At 43.6% G+C, this 17,033-nt stretch overlaps 1 protein-coding gene across 2 annotated transcripts; it reads left to right on the top strand.

Annotated features, from left to right (window-relative positions):
* The first annotated feature begins 681 nt into the window (after nucleotides 1-681).
* On the top strand, nucleotides 682-16,625 carry CASP2 (caspase 2). 2 transcript variants are annotated; one of them, XM_073238309.1, is made up of 11 exons: nucleotides 682-912; nucleotides 3,435-3,585; nucleotides 3,881-4,048; nucleotides 4,191-4,272; nucleotides 4,847-4,941; nucleotides 5,197-5,373; nucleotides 10,222-10,350; nucleotides 10,500-10,590; nucleotides 13,812-13,961; nucleotides 14,137-14,246; nucleotides 14,411-16,625. In XM_073238309.1, the coding sequence occupies exons 1-11, from the start codon at nucleotides 839-841 to the stop codon at nucleotides 14,540-14,542; spliced, it is 1,359 nt and encodes a 452-aa protein (XP_073094410.1). In that variant the 5' UTR covers nucleotides 682-838; the 3' UTR covers nucleotides 14,543-16,625. The 2 variants fall into 2 exon arrangements, with proteins under 2 accessions (XP_073094410.1, XP_073094411.1); XM_073238310.1 differs by lacking the exons at nucleotides 14,137-14,246; nucleotides 14,411-16,625 and adding an exon at nucleotides 10,676-10,736 and having other exon boundaries at nucleotides 13,812-13,941.
* Nucleotides 16,626-17,033: the final 408 nt, after the last annotated feature.

Genomic DNA, 17,033 nt, shown 5'->3' with positions numbered 1-17,033 from the left:
CGTGAAGCAGTGGAATAAACTGTCCCAGGAGGAGGGGCTTTGATATTGAGAACGGGTGGATATGAAGAGACAGAAAGGATAAAATGTGAGCTTGTTGACAAGGGCAGGAAGGAGCCTCTAAAGATCCCTCTCGAATCAGCTATCATGAAGCGCTGGAGCCACCAGCACTGTGCCTCATCGCTTCGGCCTCACTCCTGTGCTCTGACCGCTATAGCCCCCCTGCCCTGCTTCCTCAGGTTCCAACACCAGATACTCTGGAATCCTGCGCTGCGGCTGTGATGTAGGTTTTAGCCACTAGGAGCTGCTCAGCCATCGCTGGCCCACCCTCCTCAGGGGTGCGCGCGCCCCGACTCAGGCCCTCATTCATTGCGCGGCTGTCCAGCGCCTTGTAGTGCTCTCCATCTCCTTACCCTGGCCCCAGAGTTCGACTTGAATAAAAAGACAAGGATGGCCACACCCGTCTCGACAAAGTTCTAGCAATAGGGGGGTGAGGCGGGCTGAGAGGCGCAGGGGCGGAAGCCGCGATTTCCGCGGGAACCGACAACCAATCGTATTCCCGCGTAGGACGCGGCAGCGCCTCGCTCTCGTCCCGCCCCTTCCCTTTCCGCAGGGCGCGCTCTCTGACCCCATTGGACGGGGCTCCCACCAGGCCGTCTCTGCGCCTGCGCACGCATCGGCGACGGCGGAGGCGCGGTCAGCCTAGCGTCGGGCTGGAACTAGAGAAGTAACGCGCAGACGCCTTGAGGGCCGGCGGAAGGGGGAGGGATGCGGAGCAAGTAGCGGCTTTTGGTTTGTTTGGGTTATAGGTGGTGCGGCAACAGCCCGGGAAAAGTGGGAGATGGCGGCGCCTAGCGCCGGCGCCTGTCCCGCCGTCCAGCCAAAGGGGCTAATGGCCGTTGACAGAGGGCGCAGGTGAGTGGCGAGGGTCCCAGAGGTCCTTGATTGGGCTCAGGGGGTGGGGACCGCGAGACTCGGGCGTCGGGCGGTGGCCCTCCCACCTTTCGGAGTCCCTCCCACCCTTCGGAGTCCCTGGAAGCATCGGTGTCGATGGCTTCTTGCCGAGGGTGGGAGGCAGGGCTGAGTCCGCGAGGGGCGCGCGGCGGCTGGTCTCCTCTTGGCCTTGGCTCATGAGCAAAGAGACAGGCTCGCTTTGTTCATCCCAGGAGAGCCAAATCTCGGCCTCTCTTAAAGATTCAACACCCTGCCTTACCCCTGACTCCCCTTCTGAGAAACTTTGCTCTGTTAAAAACCGATGAGACTTGCAGACCTCGAGGTTCTGCTTGAAGTGCGTTTGATTTGGTTTGAATATATCATGATCCGTATCGCTTTGGATATGATGACCAGGTTTTCAAAGCACAGGCTTCGGGCGTTCAGTACTTTGAAAGGACACGGAGGTTCCTGAGGTTTCGAGTGTGTCTTTGAGATCATTTCATGGCAGACATCCCCCGGGATAATGTACTTTAATGCCTCCTGGTCCAGGCCTAGAAGATTAATGGAGGACTTAGGAGCCCTGATCTGCAAAGGGACACAAAATCACGACTTTAGAACTTCCTTTGTGTACTTTTCCCCACCCGCTCCTCCCTTTCCAGATGTATTCTCAAGTTCGAGGAGATTGTGGTTACTTTTGAAAAATTCACATTTGGGACTCTGGGTCATGTGGAATACAGGGAGGATCAGATGTGTGGAGAGTGGATTATTCTTCAGATGAAACCTAATGAATGATTGAAAATTTAAGTCTAGAACTTTAAAGGGTTAAAGGCTGGGAGTCAGTGAATTGTGAGTATGGATGAGATTGAATAGGGAGAGGTTTTTTGACGGGGCTTCCTATGGAATATCAACATTTAAGGCAAAGCATAGTAGCAGAGAGAGGAGCTGAAGAGAATGGTGTCATGAAAACCAAGGGAAGAGAAAGTTTTAAGGAGAAAAAAATGCTACTAGTAAACTAAGGGAAGAAACCTGAATGAACCTGCTCCACCGTTGATTATGTATCCTAAGGAAATACACAGCATATCCACCCATGTGTGATGTTATCTTGTGGTTGGCCTAATGACACTTATTTTTACCAGAGTTCATGTATTACTACTTCGGTGTGTTCTAAGGTGATTCTTAAGGTGATCTTTTATTTCTGTAGATCGTGTTGTTATGTAGCAGGTTTTTACAGAGGATCTGGGGTAGCACACGTTTGAGTATAGAACAGAAACAAGAAGTTAAAATGGAGTTTCAGACATCACTGTCCTAAACCCAAAATTTAAACCAAATTGGCTGCTTTCATGGCTGAGAATGTCTTACCATTTCTTCTGCCTTACAATCTCTTCTTAGGTTGCTCTCAGCTCTTCCAAGACTGCTTTTTCCTCCTCTGTATAAATCTCTAACCTAGAGTTAAGCCAGGTCCATCCTATAAATGCATGGTAGTTCACTGATTCTAAGATACACATTGTAACATCTTTGAAATCAGGAAGCATCTTTAAATGAGTTTTTAAGTTATAAACTGAAACTATTGCCTTATCCCTGTCTCACTGCCATCAGGCCCCTACTGTTCTCATGTATTTAGAAACTGACTAATCAGGCTGGAAAGCTCTAGATGTATATAAACCAGGCACAGTGATGATATATATTGGAAATGGGATTCTTTTAGTTCATAAACAGAAGCTGGTCTCCTTTCAAACCAAAACTAAGACATCCTTGAAATAAAGATATCTCTAGTAAGTAAAATTAATTGCCAAAATAATTTAGCCTTTGTATGCTTTATTTAACTCTTTAAAGATTTCAGGTTACACTGATTGTGTTCATCACTGATATTCACATACTACAGCTGTCTGCCATACTTTCTGCTTATCCCAGGTCTTACAGATTCTGATAATTTCTAGTGTCATTTTGTCGCAGGAAAAAGTTTTTAAAAACATAGTTATAAGTGATATAAATATGTTAGAAAGAGTCTGTACATCTGTCTGTCTCATTTATTGTTTATTAGAGCTGGCCACTGGCTTGAATTTTTGCCACTGTATCATATTATTTATTCCTCACCCATGAAATTATTAAATTTACATCACTTTCAGCAGCCTAGATAAGTAACATGAAATATTTTCTAGAATAATCTCTTAACTGAAATTGGTCTGTCAGAAATATTCCTTTTCATGAACATGTGTGCTTGTGTATATATTATTGTCAAAATAGATATTTTACCCCCTAGATAGACCATTCATCTCAGAAGATGGTCTCAGTTGAATTTACTCCATAAAGAGTACATCATTTCCTTATGATCAATGTGTTCCTGCTTAGTACATTTTTTATTTTAACCAGATTCAATAAAATATGCCTAGTATTGGTTATTGTAAGTCATGTTCTTTTTGTTCTCCTACCCACACCTCTTCCATTCCACTGTTCTATGCCAGATCTTATACTTCATAGCTTTTCTCTCCACCTTTTACCCATAGGCTATTGGGCGTGTGTGGCATGCATCCTGACCATCAGGAAGCCCTGAAAAAGAACCGAGTGGTGCTGGCCAAACAGATGTTGCTGAGTGAACTGTTAGAACACCTCCTGGAGAAGGACATCATCACCTTGGAAATGAGGGAGCACATTCAGGTATCTGGAGGCAAAAGATAAAAGCCAAATAAATTGGTTGTAGGAGTAGGAACTGAGTATGATTATGGCAAGGATGCAGAGTGCTACTGAGGAAATGAAAATGGCTCTTCTATCCTAGAGCATTTAACAAAAGATACTGATTCAAGAAGATAGGAAGGACTCTACCCCATCATGTATTTTTCCTGTGAAAGGAGTTCTTAAAATGGGTGATGCTATTACCAGGAAGCTCATCTGGAGAAATGGAATTATCGCCAGATAAGTGAATAGGATTTCATGTTTTAATCTTGTATCTTAGGCCAAAGTGGGCAGTTTCGGCCAGAATGTGGAACTTCTCAACTTGCTGCCCAAGAGGGGTCCCCAGGCTTTTGATGCCTTCTGTGTGGCCCTGAGGGAGACCAAGCAGGGTCATCTGGAGAATCTGTTGCTCACAACTCTCTCTGGACTTCAGCATGTACTCCCACCGGTATGGAGCCCAAGACATGTGTTGAGAAGGGTTAGTTTGGTGGGAAGGGGTTTTTGAGATAGTAAGGGAAACTAGAGTTTTGTTTTATGTGGACTGGACAATTTCCCTAAGGCTTGCTATGGTGGGTCCTGATTTCTTACAGTTAAGCTGTGACTACGACTTGAATCTCCCTTTCCCGGTGTATGAGTCCTGTCCCCCTCACAAGCAGCTCCGCCTGTCTACCGGTGAGAATTATGGGATGAAGGGCCCACCGACTGACTGCCCATTTCTTGACTTTGCCCCAGCGTGATACCTACCTATTTTCCCTCACAGGGAATAGTCCCATGAGTGAATTTGCTAGAGACCAGTAGGACAGTTTAGGTGGGGCATTGGTTGGGCCTATTTATCTTCCATCACAGATGATTTTTTATGGTAATTGGCCCTTGAAGCAACTTACACAAGAAATTTCTACACATGATTCACTTGTCTCTTCTATAAAGCTGAGTCATTTAGAATGAGAAAAGTCTACCTTGGGGGCCACTAGCCTGTGAATTGAGTAGCCTGGTGATTATTAGAACAAGGCTTTTTATCAGATATCCTGGTAAGTGGGCTGAGTACACTATATGGAGGCTAAGTGTAGAGGATCTAGTAGTGAGCAAAAGCAGATAAAGTCTCTGCCCTCGTGGATCTTACAGATTAAGAGAATGAGCAAAAACAGTAGTTATTAAAATCCTAATTCAGAAGAGCTCCTGAGATGCAGTGCAGTACTAGGATTGACATGTGAATTGTGGGCTAGTTTTTCGGCTCTCTATGCCATAGATAATGTGGAACACTCCCTAGACAACGGAGATGGTCCTCCCTGCCTTCAGGTGAAGCCTTGTACTCCTGAGTTTTATCAAACACACTGCCAGCTGGTGAGTCTTGCACAATGGCAAGAGGAAAGAGTTGGGAAATGGGGTACCTTTCCTGGGCATCCGAACTTAGTTTGCATATACATTTCCTTCCTGCTTTATCAGTCAAAGTCGTTGATCAAATGTCTCCTCTGGGCATTTCTCTATATTAACTTTACGGGGTTAAGAAAAAGAGTGTGATGTCTTTGTTTTCTTGAAATGTCTCACCTAGTTTCCTTCCTCAGGAAGCTCATGGTCTAATTGGCCTCCCTTTGCCAGGCCTATAGGTTGCAGTCTCGGCCTCGTGGCCTGGCACTTGTGCTGAGCAATGTGCACTTCACTGGAGAAAAAGACCTGGAATTTCGCTCTGGAGGAGATGTGGACCACAGCACCCTAGTCACCCTCTTCAAGCTCCTTGGCTACAAAGTCCATGTTCTACTTGACCAGACTGCACAGGTACTTGATGCAAGAAACACTGCGTGTACCTGAGAAGGCCAGGCAACACTTTGGGGCCGGAAACAGTCGCTGCCCCTCTGTGTGCTGCAGTGTCTTTCTCGAGTTGTTTTCTCTCCTTCCTTTTTTACCCACTCTGTTATGCCTCTCTTCTGTCAGTCTAGTAAAAAAAAAAAAGAAAAGAAATAGGGCCAGCCAGCTGCTTCAGTGTTGAGTAATAATAGTCCAGGGTTGGGTTCTCATTTTTACATGTTCAGAAACTGGATTCCCAGTTAGTTAGAAGATGAGACTCTGAGATTCACCCAACCAACTCAGAAAAGGTATTTGTGAGCCTCCCAGGACGGCATGGGACATTTACTTCTTGGTTGATATTGCTACTTAGAAGTCCAGTTACTGTTCAAAAGATTATTTTGGCAGATAAAATTCTTGCAAATGAAAGCTTGCTACAGTTATTCTTGTAAATACCATTTTGTGGCAGTTTTATGAGTTAACATATGAGGAAGTTCCTTACCTTATTCTTATGTTGTGTGTCCACAAGACAGATTTTAGGGTAGATTACTTCTGAACTAGATTCCAGCAAATCATAAGTATTTTCATTATATGTTATTCCCCACTAACATCAGTTACCAAGCTGCACTGAACAACCTTGTTACCTTTGAGTATTTCTGTTTTGCAGTTGATACTAGCCTGTTGGTAAATTGATAGTAATTCTTCATTTTCTTTCCAGATTAATAGTAGTTTACTAAACTTGCTAGTAGTCAAATAGTCTGGGAATGTCAACAGTAAAATTAAAGCTTCTAGGAGATTCACTTTGATCTGTTGAGGTAGGGAATCTTTATTTTGTCTTCATCGTTGTAGTATGTTTCTGTCTCAACTACTTGCTTCTGTGAGAATGATTATATATGCTTTTGTTAAGGCCAGTTTTGTCTGTAAGCATCCAGGTATTACATACACTCTGTTTTTACCGGCTTCTCAGTAATAGCGCACACAAAGGAATGAACCCACCCTTGCTTCAAAGCCATGACTGGCACAGCTTCTTTAGTGATCAAGCATCCAAGGGCGTTATAGGCTTTCTTGAGGAGCCTGCTGGGTACAAAGGGAGTAAGGGTGGGTCATCGCCCTAATTCTTACAGAGGAACTGTTAGAAAGTAACCCAACAAAAGAATGCAGTTGATGTTTCTTGAGAAGTTTTGGTCTAGCTGTTTGTTTTGTTAGGAATTTATTGTGTCATGGTTTTCTAACTCTTATAAAATTGTGAAGGCATTTTATATTGACAGTTCTAGTTGTAAGCCAGAATCACCCCATTGGCTGTATAGTACTGTTTTATAGAGACGTAAGTATATTTGATGGGCCCTGAGCCCACTTCACAATACCATCCCCATTTATAGTAAACCTGATGTAGATACAGGAACCTATTATGATTCTCTGGCCACATCATTCTGCACCTCAGTTGTGGTGGTTAAATTTTGAGCACCTTATAATGGGACAGGGACAACTGTTAGCCACCAGAGAGACTTCAAGGTGTGTATCTTGAGTTCAAGGAATCTCAGTTAGATGAGGAAGCTTGACATAGCAAAAATGGAAGTGTGTCCCCTTATATTCCTAAGGACTAAGGATTATTAGTGTCCTCTACAGTAGTGAAGAGAAACAGTTGCCTGGGAGATATGGTCAGAAGGATAAATGAAGGGGGTCACTTGGGCTGGCCTTGAAGGATAGAAGCCACTAAAGCAGAGAGGAATGGCGAAGGGATCCTAGGCAGGGAGTGCAGCATACAGACAAGAAATGAGTGTGTGATGTCAGAGGCCTAGTAGGCAAACCAAATGGCTGGGGCAAAGAAGGACCAAAAATAAAATTGGAGATACAAGGACCAGAATGCACAGGCCCTTGATGTCTTCTCAGAGGAATCGAACTTCCTTGTTTTGACATTCGAACATCATCAGTAATTCTTAATAGAAAGGTGGTAATGCTCACGGTGGTGATTCAGGGAGATGGCTGTGACACTGCTGTGAAGAATGAAGTGGAGGCCAGTTGTGGGGGATCCAGTTTGGAGTTAATATCATAATGCCAGTACTAAGTGGGGGCCTGGACAAGATAGCAGACCAAAAGGGAAAGAATATATATGGAAATGGTATAATGACATGATTGTACTATCAATGCTTGATGAGTGAGTGACTGCATACAGAGGAAGATGGGAAACACACGGAATTGAGGGTCTCAGAGAAAGTCAGAACCACAGACGTCAAGGTGGAATTACTGGTGTAGGAGAGATACTCCAATGAGAGAGTATGAGATCTTTGACTAAGTGATTAGAGTAGCAAAAGCAAATGCTTCAGACTGAACCTTGGGATATAACCTTCCCTGAAACCTAATCCTGAGCTCTGGAGATTTAAAAATGTGAGGAGGACATTGCAGAATCAATTACTGACAGTGACCAAACACTCAGTTAAAATTAAAACCAAGTAGTTACAATGAGTATGATAACTTGGTGAACTAGGCATCTGCATGCAATGCTTTCTTAGTGGCAGTACTTCTCAAGAGACTCAGTTCTTTTATCATATAATTATTTGGGAGCAAAGAGAACCAAAAAAGTAGGATCCTCTTTTCTCCCAGCCTTTACACCTTTTTGACTTTAGAAATAATCCACTTAAAAATCAGAAGTAGTGTAGCTTAGAGAATTAGAGAAGGGTACTGGAAAGCATTCTGGTATCTCCCTACTCTCGGAGGTTTTCAGGTTTTCTGTTTCTCGTCAGTCTTTTCATTGCATCTCATGAGTTCCAAAATTGTGATTTGTCATATATTAGGAAACAATACACAATTTAAAGTGGCAAGTTTCCTTTTACCACGTTGTATTGGTTTTTTGACTTGCATTTGGTTTTCAGACTGCTTCGAAAATGTAGGGACAAGCTATGGGTCATTCCTAGAAAAGGCAGCTTCCCACGAAAGTTTGCATATAATTTCAGAGGGTTCATAGGTTCATCCCTCTTCTTGTGTCTTCTAACCCCCAGCCAAAAACACAAATGCTAGAGTTAAGTACCCTCCAATTGATAGAAGTACTGTTGTTTTATCAGAAATAAATCTAAAGATCCTATTTCAAGCTGGTCTACTTTTGGAAAAATTCTCGCAAATGAATATCCCCCTTTTATTGAATAGTTTAGTCATTAAATTCAGTTACAAATCTGGGTTTTATTGTCCTCTATTTACTAACCTAATAATCTCACTGAGTTCAAAAGGCTCATGAGTAGGTGCCAATCATATATTTTTATTTCCTTTATATGTTAAATTCTATTATACTCAGCTCCAAAGGAGCAGTCATACTTAAGTTTTCTCTTGAGATTATATATTCTTGAAATCAATGTATTTTGTGTATCTTATTACCTTAATATTTCCAATATTTTGGAATATTGGACTTCTGTTTGCCCATGAAGTATACATACTTTACAGCAAAGCCAGTTTCTCCTTTTCCAGTTAAGTTGCAGGCTCTCAAGTCTTTTATATAATTGAGTCTCATTTATCTGCAAACAAATACTCCAAATAAATAGATCAGTACTTCTCAAACTTTAGCACATCAGAATCACCTGGAGGACTCGTTAAACCACAGTTTGCTGGGCCGCAGACTGGCATTCCTGCAAGTTCCCAGGTGCTGCAATAGGGACCACACTTCAAGAGTCAGTGCACTGTGTTAGGCCAGTAGGCTTCCCTGTGGTATCATCAGATGTGTGTGTGTTGTGACTGTTCTGCCTAGTTAGCAGATCCAGCTTTGTTATATTCCATAGCAATTCATAGTAAATGAACTTGTTTTCTCTCTGCTCATCTCAGAGCAATACATTTTGAGTTGTAGAGGGAAACAGAGGCTTAACAATTTGTGTCAGATTCCTATGTTATTGATACAGTACAACTTTGCATTGGGTGGGCCAGATGCTTAAGGTAGACTGATACCCATGTGTGGCAACCTAATGCAAGAAAAATGAGTCTTAAGTTGGACTACAAGGTTGACCAGTACTAAGTTTCTTTGAAAAACTGACAACATTGCTACTCTTCATTAGATGTGTGTATTATTGTAATAGCAGATATTTGCAATATGTGCTTGACATAGTTATAAGCTCTTTCTACGCAGTATCTCATTTAATCTTCACAAACTTCGAGAAAATTTACTCTCAATTATCTTCTTATAAAATGGGTATTAGAGCCTTGAGAGGCTAAGTAACTTGTTCTAATTTATGAACCCAGGCGTCTAACCTCATTTCGTCAGATCCTGTAGCCCATGTATATAGTCATGGCCCTGTTCAGATCCTCTGTACAGTGAATGTGCTGTTTCCTGAACAAAGCGTTTCATACAGTCTTCATCTCTCTGTGTGGGAACTTAGTCTCAGACAAAAACATCATGGAAGTACTGCTATTCTCTGTTATCATGGTGATCCTGGTAGCTCTTTGTCACAGGGCAGTTTATTTTCTTGTGGCTGGGTAAGTGTGATACAGCTCACCTGGTGGCAGTTCATGTGCTATTTATATGCATATATATACATATACATATGTATATATATATATGCTCTAAAGAAGTATCTGGTTGATGATTGGGGAATGGATAAACTAGTTCATGATTAGCCAGGAGTTCTTAACATATTGCAGTGAGTCTGAATTTCGTGAAGTTATATTCAGAATTCTGTGTCTGAAGTACTGTGAGTCAATAGCTTTTTTCAGCGTCTCAAAGGGTCTCTGACTTCTCTTGTTATTGACCACAGTAATATACAGAAAACTTTTTATCTTCTAATAGCTTAGGGTTTCAAACACCAAAGGAAAGCTTATGTTGGTGCTGACCACAGTAAACAGCACTAACAGGTGTCTTTCCTACAGGAAATGCAAGAGAAACTTCAGAATTTTGCCCAGTTACCTGCTCACCGTGTCACTGACTCCTGCATAGTGGCCCTCCTGTCTCATGGCGTGGAGGGCGGCGTCTATGGTGTGGATGGCAGACTGCTTCAGGTGCGTGTTATCTTGTGGCTGGCAGCTATGGAGGCCAGGTCTCTTCATCTGCCTGCCTGTCTCTCCAGTGATGGCTGCTATTGTGTACACAGGACTCAGGAGATCTACTGTCTACTTACCCCCACTTCTCCCCTATTTCCTTCTGGCAGCTACAAGAGATTTTTCAGCTCTTTGACAATGCCAACTGCCCAAGCCTACAGAACAAGCCGAAAATGTTCTTCATCCAGGCCTGCCGTGGAGGTGAGTGCCCTGGCTGACCAACACCCGGGTGGTGGCTCCTGGGCGGCCTCCCACCAGCTCTCACTTTGCTGTTTGCTCCTCTCAGGTGCTATTGGATCCCTTGGGCACCTCCTTCTGTTCACTGCTGCCACCGCCTCTCTTGCTCTGTAAGTGTCTCCCGATGCATGGGGTGTGCTGGGACTTGGGAAGCCCATGGCTCTCAGGTTGGTCAGCTCTCTGCACCGCCATGTCCTCTGCCTTCCTTCCTGAGAATTCTTCTTCTCCTGTGCTTATTTACTCTGGTACACTTCCTTTTGTTACTCGTTCCAGTTCAGGATTTTCTGTCTGTTCTTCCTATCCCTCTCACTTTATACCCTTCCTCTTTGCCCTTTCCATCTCTTTTCCCCCCTTTCTCTTTCTCCTCTTCTCTCTTCATCTACACTGCATTCTTGCCTTCTTTCTTCTCTTCATCATTCACGTACCATGCAGGATAGCAGTGCAAAAGCCCCATGTCAGCCTTTGGCTCTTAATTTTCTATGAGCTTTTTCCATCCTCCTCTTTCTCACATAAGGTGTTTTACCCCTTTAATAGCCAGGACTCTGACACTAGGCACAGAAGATGTGCAGCCGTGCTTCTCATCCTGGAGGAAAACAGTGATAATTGAAAGTTCAATCTCTGGAGTCACATTCTGACTCTACTCCTGACTAGTTAGTTAGTTATGTTAAGTAAGAGAATTTACTTAATGTCCTTCCACCTTGTTTCCTTGATATAAAATACAGGTAATCATCAGACCTACTTGTGATGATTAAATGAAATAATACTAATGAAGGACTCAGCACAGTCTCAGGCTCAGTACAGCCACAAAAATCTCTGGCTATGCCTGTTATAATATGACCAGTGCCCTCAAGGGTTTTACAGTTTGACTTAAAGGTCACTTCATCCTAACATTCAAATTTTTTTATCTGTTGCATGTTCAACAGATGGAAATGGTTAATCCTGTTACTCTCGTAATATCACTAAAAAGATATAATTTATTAAAGTTCTGTAACATGACTGGGACTACACTAGGTACTATCACAAAAGCAGAAGAAAATGTGGTATCTCTCTAAAGAACCTACCAGTTGCTGGGATAATAAAGCAAAAACACATGAAGTAGCTTGAGAATAGTTGAAAGGCTCCAAGTAATCAAGGGTGAAGTCAGTGACACAGACTGCAGACAGGAGGAAACACTAAGGAATAGATCATTTTAAGTCAGCTTGGTTTGAAGAGATTGTGTAAAGGCTTAATTGGAACCCAGAATGATAGGATTTACACAGGTGTAGGGTAGTCGATAGGACCTTCAGGAAAGGAGGAGCAAGCACACTGACATTAAAAAAACCTCCCCCACCGTGTCATGGTGTGTGGGGCCATAAGGATGCCTGGATCTGGTTTAAAAACCGAGCATCTGTGTAAGTATGTAGTATATGGCTGGCCCATGACATAAATCCCTCTGCTCATAAACCTTTAGTCATGGCTGAGATCGTAGACTTACAAAAGATAGTGTGGAGCTGTTGGGAGCTCAAGTAAGAAATGATGGGGTGAATTTTTTTCGTCAGGGCAAGTACCATGGCAGGGAGGTGTGCTAAGAATAGGTTCTATAAGAGCAGGAATGTGCTTGTTTATTCACCAGCTGTATCCCCAGGCCCTGAGCTCTACTTGATATATGGTGCCACTTAGTAAATATTGAATGGATGAAAATTAATCAGCCTAAAAAATTGTGGCAGTAATAGAGAAAACAGATAAGGGGAATATTGTGAAGAAAGAACCAATAACATTTACTGATTAATAGGTCTGGAGGTATGAAGTAAAGAGAAGAGTTTTCTTTCTCTTTAAGAACACATTCAGCTTAGCCTACTTCCTTTAATATTAGCAGCAAAATTAAGTGAAAGACATCTGTGATCACTTTCTCCTCCTACATTTAGAGATAAGTATGATATTAGATCGGAATAGGGAGAAATTGCTCTATTCTGGGGTGTTCTGAATTTTCTCTCTTAAAATTAAATCCTTCAAGAGATGACCAGTGTTCCTTTGAAGATTTGACCTCACCTGTCTTCTCTCGTATTGAGTGAATATAACTGACGTCTGTAAAGAGTGCCCCCCACCCTGCGCCCCCACTGACCAGCTCCCACACTGGTGCTCCGTGAGGACAAGAGCCTTTTCTTGACTGTGTAGGGATACATGACTAGAGCTCAAAACAGAAGAAGGCCTGGCACGTAGCAGGTGCTCAGTGACTTGTTACTGGATCCGTGAATCCTGATCGCTTTCCCCGCGGTTCTTCGAGCTTCTCTTTCCTTTTACGCTCTCGAAGATGACATGGAGCGAGAAATACCATAAAAGAGCGTACTCCTGACTTTGGTGTGTGGATCTGTGTGTCTTCCCATCTCGCTTAACCCTGAGCACACCCCTGGGCACCCCAAAATAGAACATCATCATCAAAACTATTTGTCTGGGATAGATAAGGCCTGGTTCAAGAGGCTGGGCATGTACTCAGGGCATGTTGAGAAACTACTGTTAAAATTGAGTAATAGGGTTCTTTTTCAATTATATGGGAGAAAAAAGTCAAATTATTCCAATTTTAAGTTTCCTTTTCTTAAGTTTTGCATGCCTGCTACAATTTGGGCTTATGAAATTAGTAAACAAGTAGTAAGGGATTTAAGTCACCTTGGAAGTAGCTGATTATGCGTAGTTTTATAACTTTTTATTGATACATAGATGTGAGGTAATTTTTATGTAGGCATGCGTGGTGATCATATTTTTGGTTTTTAATTTTTCTTTTTTATAATAATCAAATGTATCTGCATTTTATTGTGTATGCAATGTAAAAAACACCCTCATTTCCAGGGATATTGCTAATTGACCAAGTGAATCATGGGCATGACATTTTTAGGTCTGTTTATGAAGGAGTGTTTGATTCAGCACTTTTCCTGTCTTACACAGAAAGGATAAAGCTCAGACCATGTATTTGTGCATATACTTGAGTGTGGTTCCTGGCCTGTAGTGGGCACCCCCTGAGCAATGGAGACATGTGGAGAGAGGAAGGGGAGTAATGATTTTTTTTTTTCAATTCATCAGCCATAGGTTGGAGGCAACACTGGAAATGGCTCTTCCCAATCAAGGTTGTAGGGAACTTGGGCCTCCCTGGGACAGGCTCAAGAGAGATGGGAGGAAATAACATCTTTGTCCATTCTGTTTGCCTTCCACAGATGAAACAGATCTTGGGGTTGACCAGCAAGATGGAAAGAACCATGCCAGGTTCCCCGAGTGTGAGGAGAGTGATGCTGGCAAAGAGGGGTCGCTGAAGATGCGCCTGCCCACTCGCTCAGACATGATCTGTGGCTACGCCTGCCTCAGAGGTATTACGAGTTCTGAAAGACTGATCCAAAAGATTATACTCTCTAAGACGTGGACTTCTCATGCTGGGCTCTCTGATGAGGAGGGTACAAGGTGCCATGGAAGTCTAGTTTAGGACATCTGCCGTATGTGGGTATCCTGTGACTTTCACACTAGTTAACTCTGTCCTGGTTGCAGGGACTGCCGCCATGCGAAACACCAAACGGGGTTCCTGGTACATTGAGGCCCTCACTCAAGTGTTCTCTGAGAGGGCCTGTAACATGCACGTGGCTGATATGCTTGTGCAGGTAAGTTGGCTCAATCTGACCCAGTAAACCTTTGGCATTTCCAGTGTTCTACCATCCTGCTCCCTTGCACTGTCTTTTCATAGTCTCTCTACCCTTGCTGTTATGCTGGGATGATGAAACCACCTGATTTGCAGACTTTGGACCATTGGTTTCTTCCTTTCCAGGTGAATGCACTTATCAAGGAGCGTGAAGGCTACGCCCCTGGCACAGAGTTCCACCGCTGCAAGGAGATGTCTGAGTACTGCAGCACTCTGTGCCATCACCTCTATCTGTTCCCAGGACACCCTCCCACGTGATGCCATCCTCATCATCCCCGTTGGATGGAGGCCACGGGACCACAGGAGGAGTGGTAGAGCCTCTTATCTTCAGGATGCACGGTTTCTGTTCTTCCCCCTCAGGGATTGGGACCCTCCCAGGCTTGTTCCCACGCCCATCATCTCTGCCGTGAAGTCCAGGACTGCAGGCCAGTCCCTCTGTGATGCTCTCCCTGTAGGGCGTCTCTGGCAGGATTCATCACTGGGAGTGTCGGGCTGCAACAGAGGGACCCGGTGAATGATGTTATGAACACAGCATTGTAGGGGGAGAGGGCATGTGGATTTCCTCGATGTTTGTGTTCACTTCCTGCCCCAGGACCTTTATAGGTTTCACTTTGGTAATTGCTTTTATTACATTAGTTAAGGTGCTTCAGAGGTCATCTCCTGCTTTCCTTCACATCCCAGCCCCATTTGTCTTCAGAGTGGACATTTGGAAGGTCTCCTGATTTAATGGAGGCATTTTTCATTTGGTCTAGTGACACTGCTGTGTGGGTGGAAATGACACGTGCGTCCCTATCCTACCGCAGGGCTACCTTTTCAACACCAGTCTTTCAGCATCACCCTTAGTTCCTCTGGGCTCAAGGAGTCCAACAGAGCTTGAGGTTTGATGCCTTGCACCTGTAACTGACTGAACTTTGTCCATGGAAGTTCCAGAGATCTTTTAATTGGTTGTTCTTTCTCTGAGCTCGGTTACTAAAACAGGAGTGTGTCAGCAGAGGCAGATAAGAATGGTTTGCTTCCTCATATTCTGTGACCTGTCACCTTTTGCTCTGAAATGTCCTTTCCATAAAAGGTACCTCACTGTTATCTCCTTGCTTCCTGTTTCTTCCCTCTTTCCCTTTATTTCATCCTGTTTCCTACTGCCACCAAATCTATCTAAAATACCACCTAATTGGGTCATTTGACTGCTCAAGGATGTAGTGTGGTACCTGTTCCTGCTTTCTGCTTCAATACCCAGTCCCCTTTTGATTTTATAGTGCCTGTTTCCCCTTCACATGTGTCTCCATTTCAGGGAGGATCTTGCTTCACATGTTACTTGTTTACCCTAGAAGCCTTCTTAAATCTGCTTTTGTGAAACTTGCCTGCTCTTTAAGGCCTCCTTTTTTACTTCCGTTCTCTAATCTCTGTGTGACAGATTTTGGGTTTTGGTTTCTAAATACAAAACTGACCATGTCACTCCCTGCTTGGAGCCCTGTGATTTCCTATTGCACCTCAAATAAAATCCAAACTTGTTACTTTGGTCCACAGGGACCCTGCCTTCCCCTTGAACTTCAGTAAGTGCTGGTTTCCCTCTGAGTCACAGCGCAGTGGCTTCCTCTGTCTCTCAAACCTCCTGAGCCCTTTCCTGTCCTGGACCAATGCAGACACTTTTCCAGGGTCTTCTTAGCTCCACCTCTCACCACACATGGTTTGATTGGCTTCTTTATTCAAATCTTGGCTTGAATGCTACTTTCTTGTAGAGGTCTTCCCAGGCCATTTATCTCTTTAGTTTTCTCCTGTGTTTCTTTATTACTACATCCTGTTTAATTCCTTCATTGCACTTCTCACAATTTATTATGACATGTTTGCTTACTTCACTTGTCCACTTCTTTCTCCCCTGTGAGGTGTGTGCTCCATGAGGATGGAAACCTTGTCTGTTGTTCAACAGTATGTACCCAGTGCCTGGCACACGGTAGGTCTGTAGAAATATTGGTTGAGTGAAGGAAGGAAGAAAACAACCCTAGCTAGAATCTTCTGGACAAAATTTCCCTTTTGGCAATTCACACAATTTAATTTTTCTACTGTATATGTTTTTCTGTGTTTCATTCATCCACTGGTATTAATAGCTCCTGAACACAGATGTCATGGGTGAGACAACTTCCTCCACATCCGCCGTGGTGTCTGGCACAGTGGTCGGGCTGTAGTAGTTCAGGTGCTTCGTGAACAGTTACTCCGTGAGCCAGGTGGTTCAGGGACTTGCTGCCAGTCAGTATCATGCAAGTATTTGGGTGATAGAACCTTTCTACTTCCCACTGCCAGGATTTTGTATTGCCATCAGGTGCCAAATAAATGTTCGTATTTATTACTGCTGTGTGCCTGACATCTGTTCTGTAGCTCATCTTCTGAAGCCCATGTACATTGATTTCCTTAGCACCCTAGAACATCATCATCCCCTCACAAGGTATACCCGGCGCTAAACACCCCTTCTTTCTTTGTAGCTGTGTGTGATCTTTGTTCTGTATACAAGTAGAGGCCCTTCTCATCGTGGCCACAGGCAGCTGCCCAAACTGTGGTTAGCACAGGGACTTCTCATCATCAGATACGGTGAAAGAGTCATTAGCAAGCAGTGTTGGTTCTAGATTAGATTCTGGGATGGCGGCTGGAGAACCCGACTGGGCTAGAATAGGAAAATGACAAGGGTTATAGAATTCATATGGTCCAAGTTGGATTTAAGGCTTTCCTGGGTGGGTATAGATTGTAAGAGTTCTAGAGC

The sequence above is a fragment of the Manis javanica genome, chromosome 6 (genome assembly GCF_040802235.1).
Source record: "Manis javanica isolate MJ-LG chromosome 6, MJ_LKY, whole genome shotgun sequence".
Lineage (NCBI taxonomy): Eukaryota > Metazoa > Chordata > Mammalia > Pholidota > Manidae > Manis > Manis javanica.
This window is presented reverse-complemented; position numbering and strand designations above follow the sequence as displayed.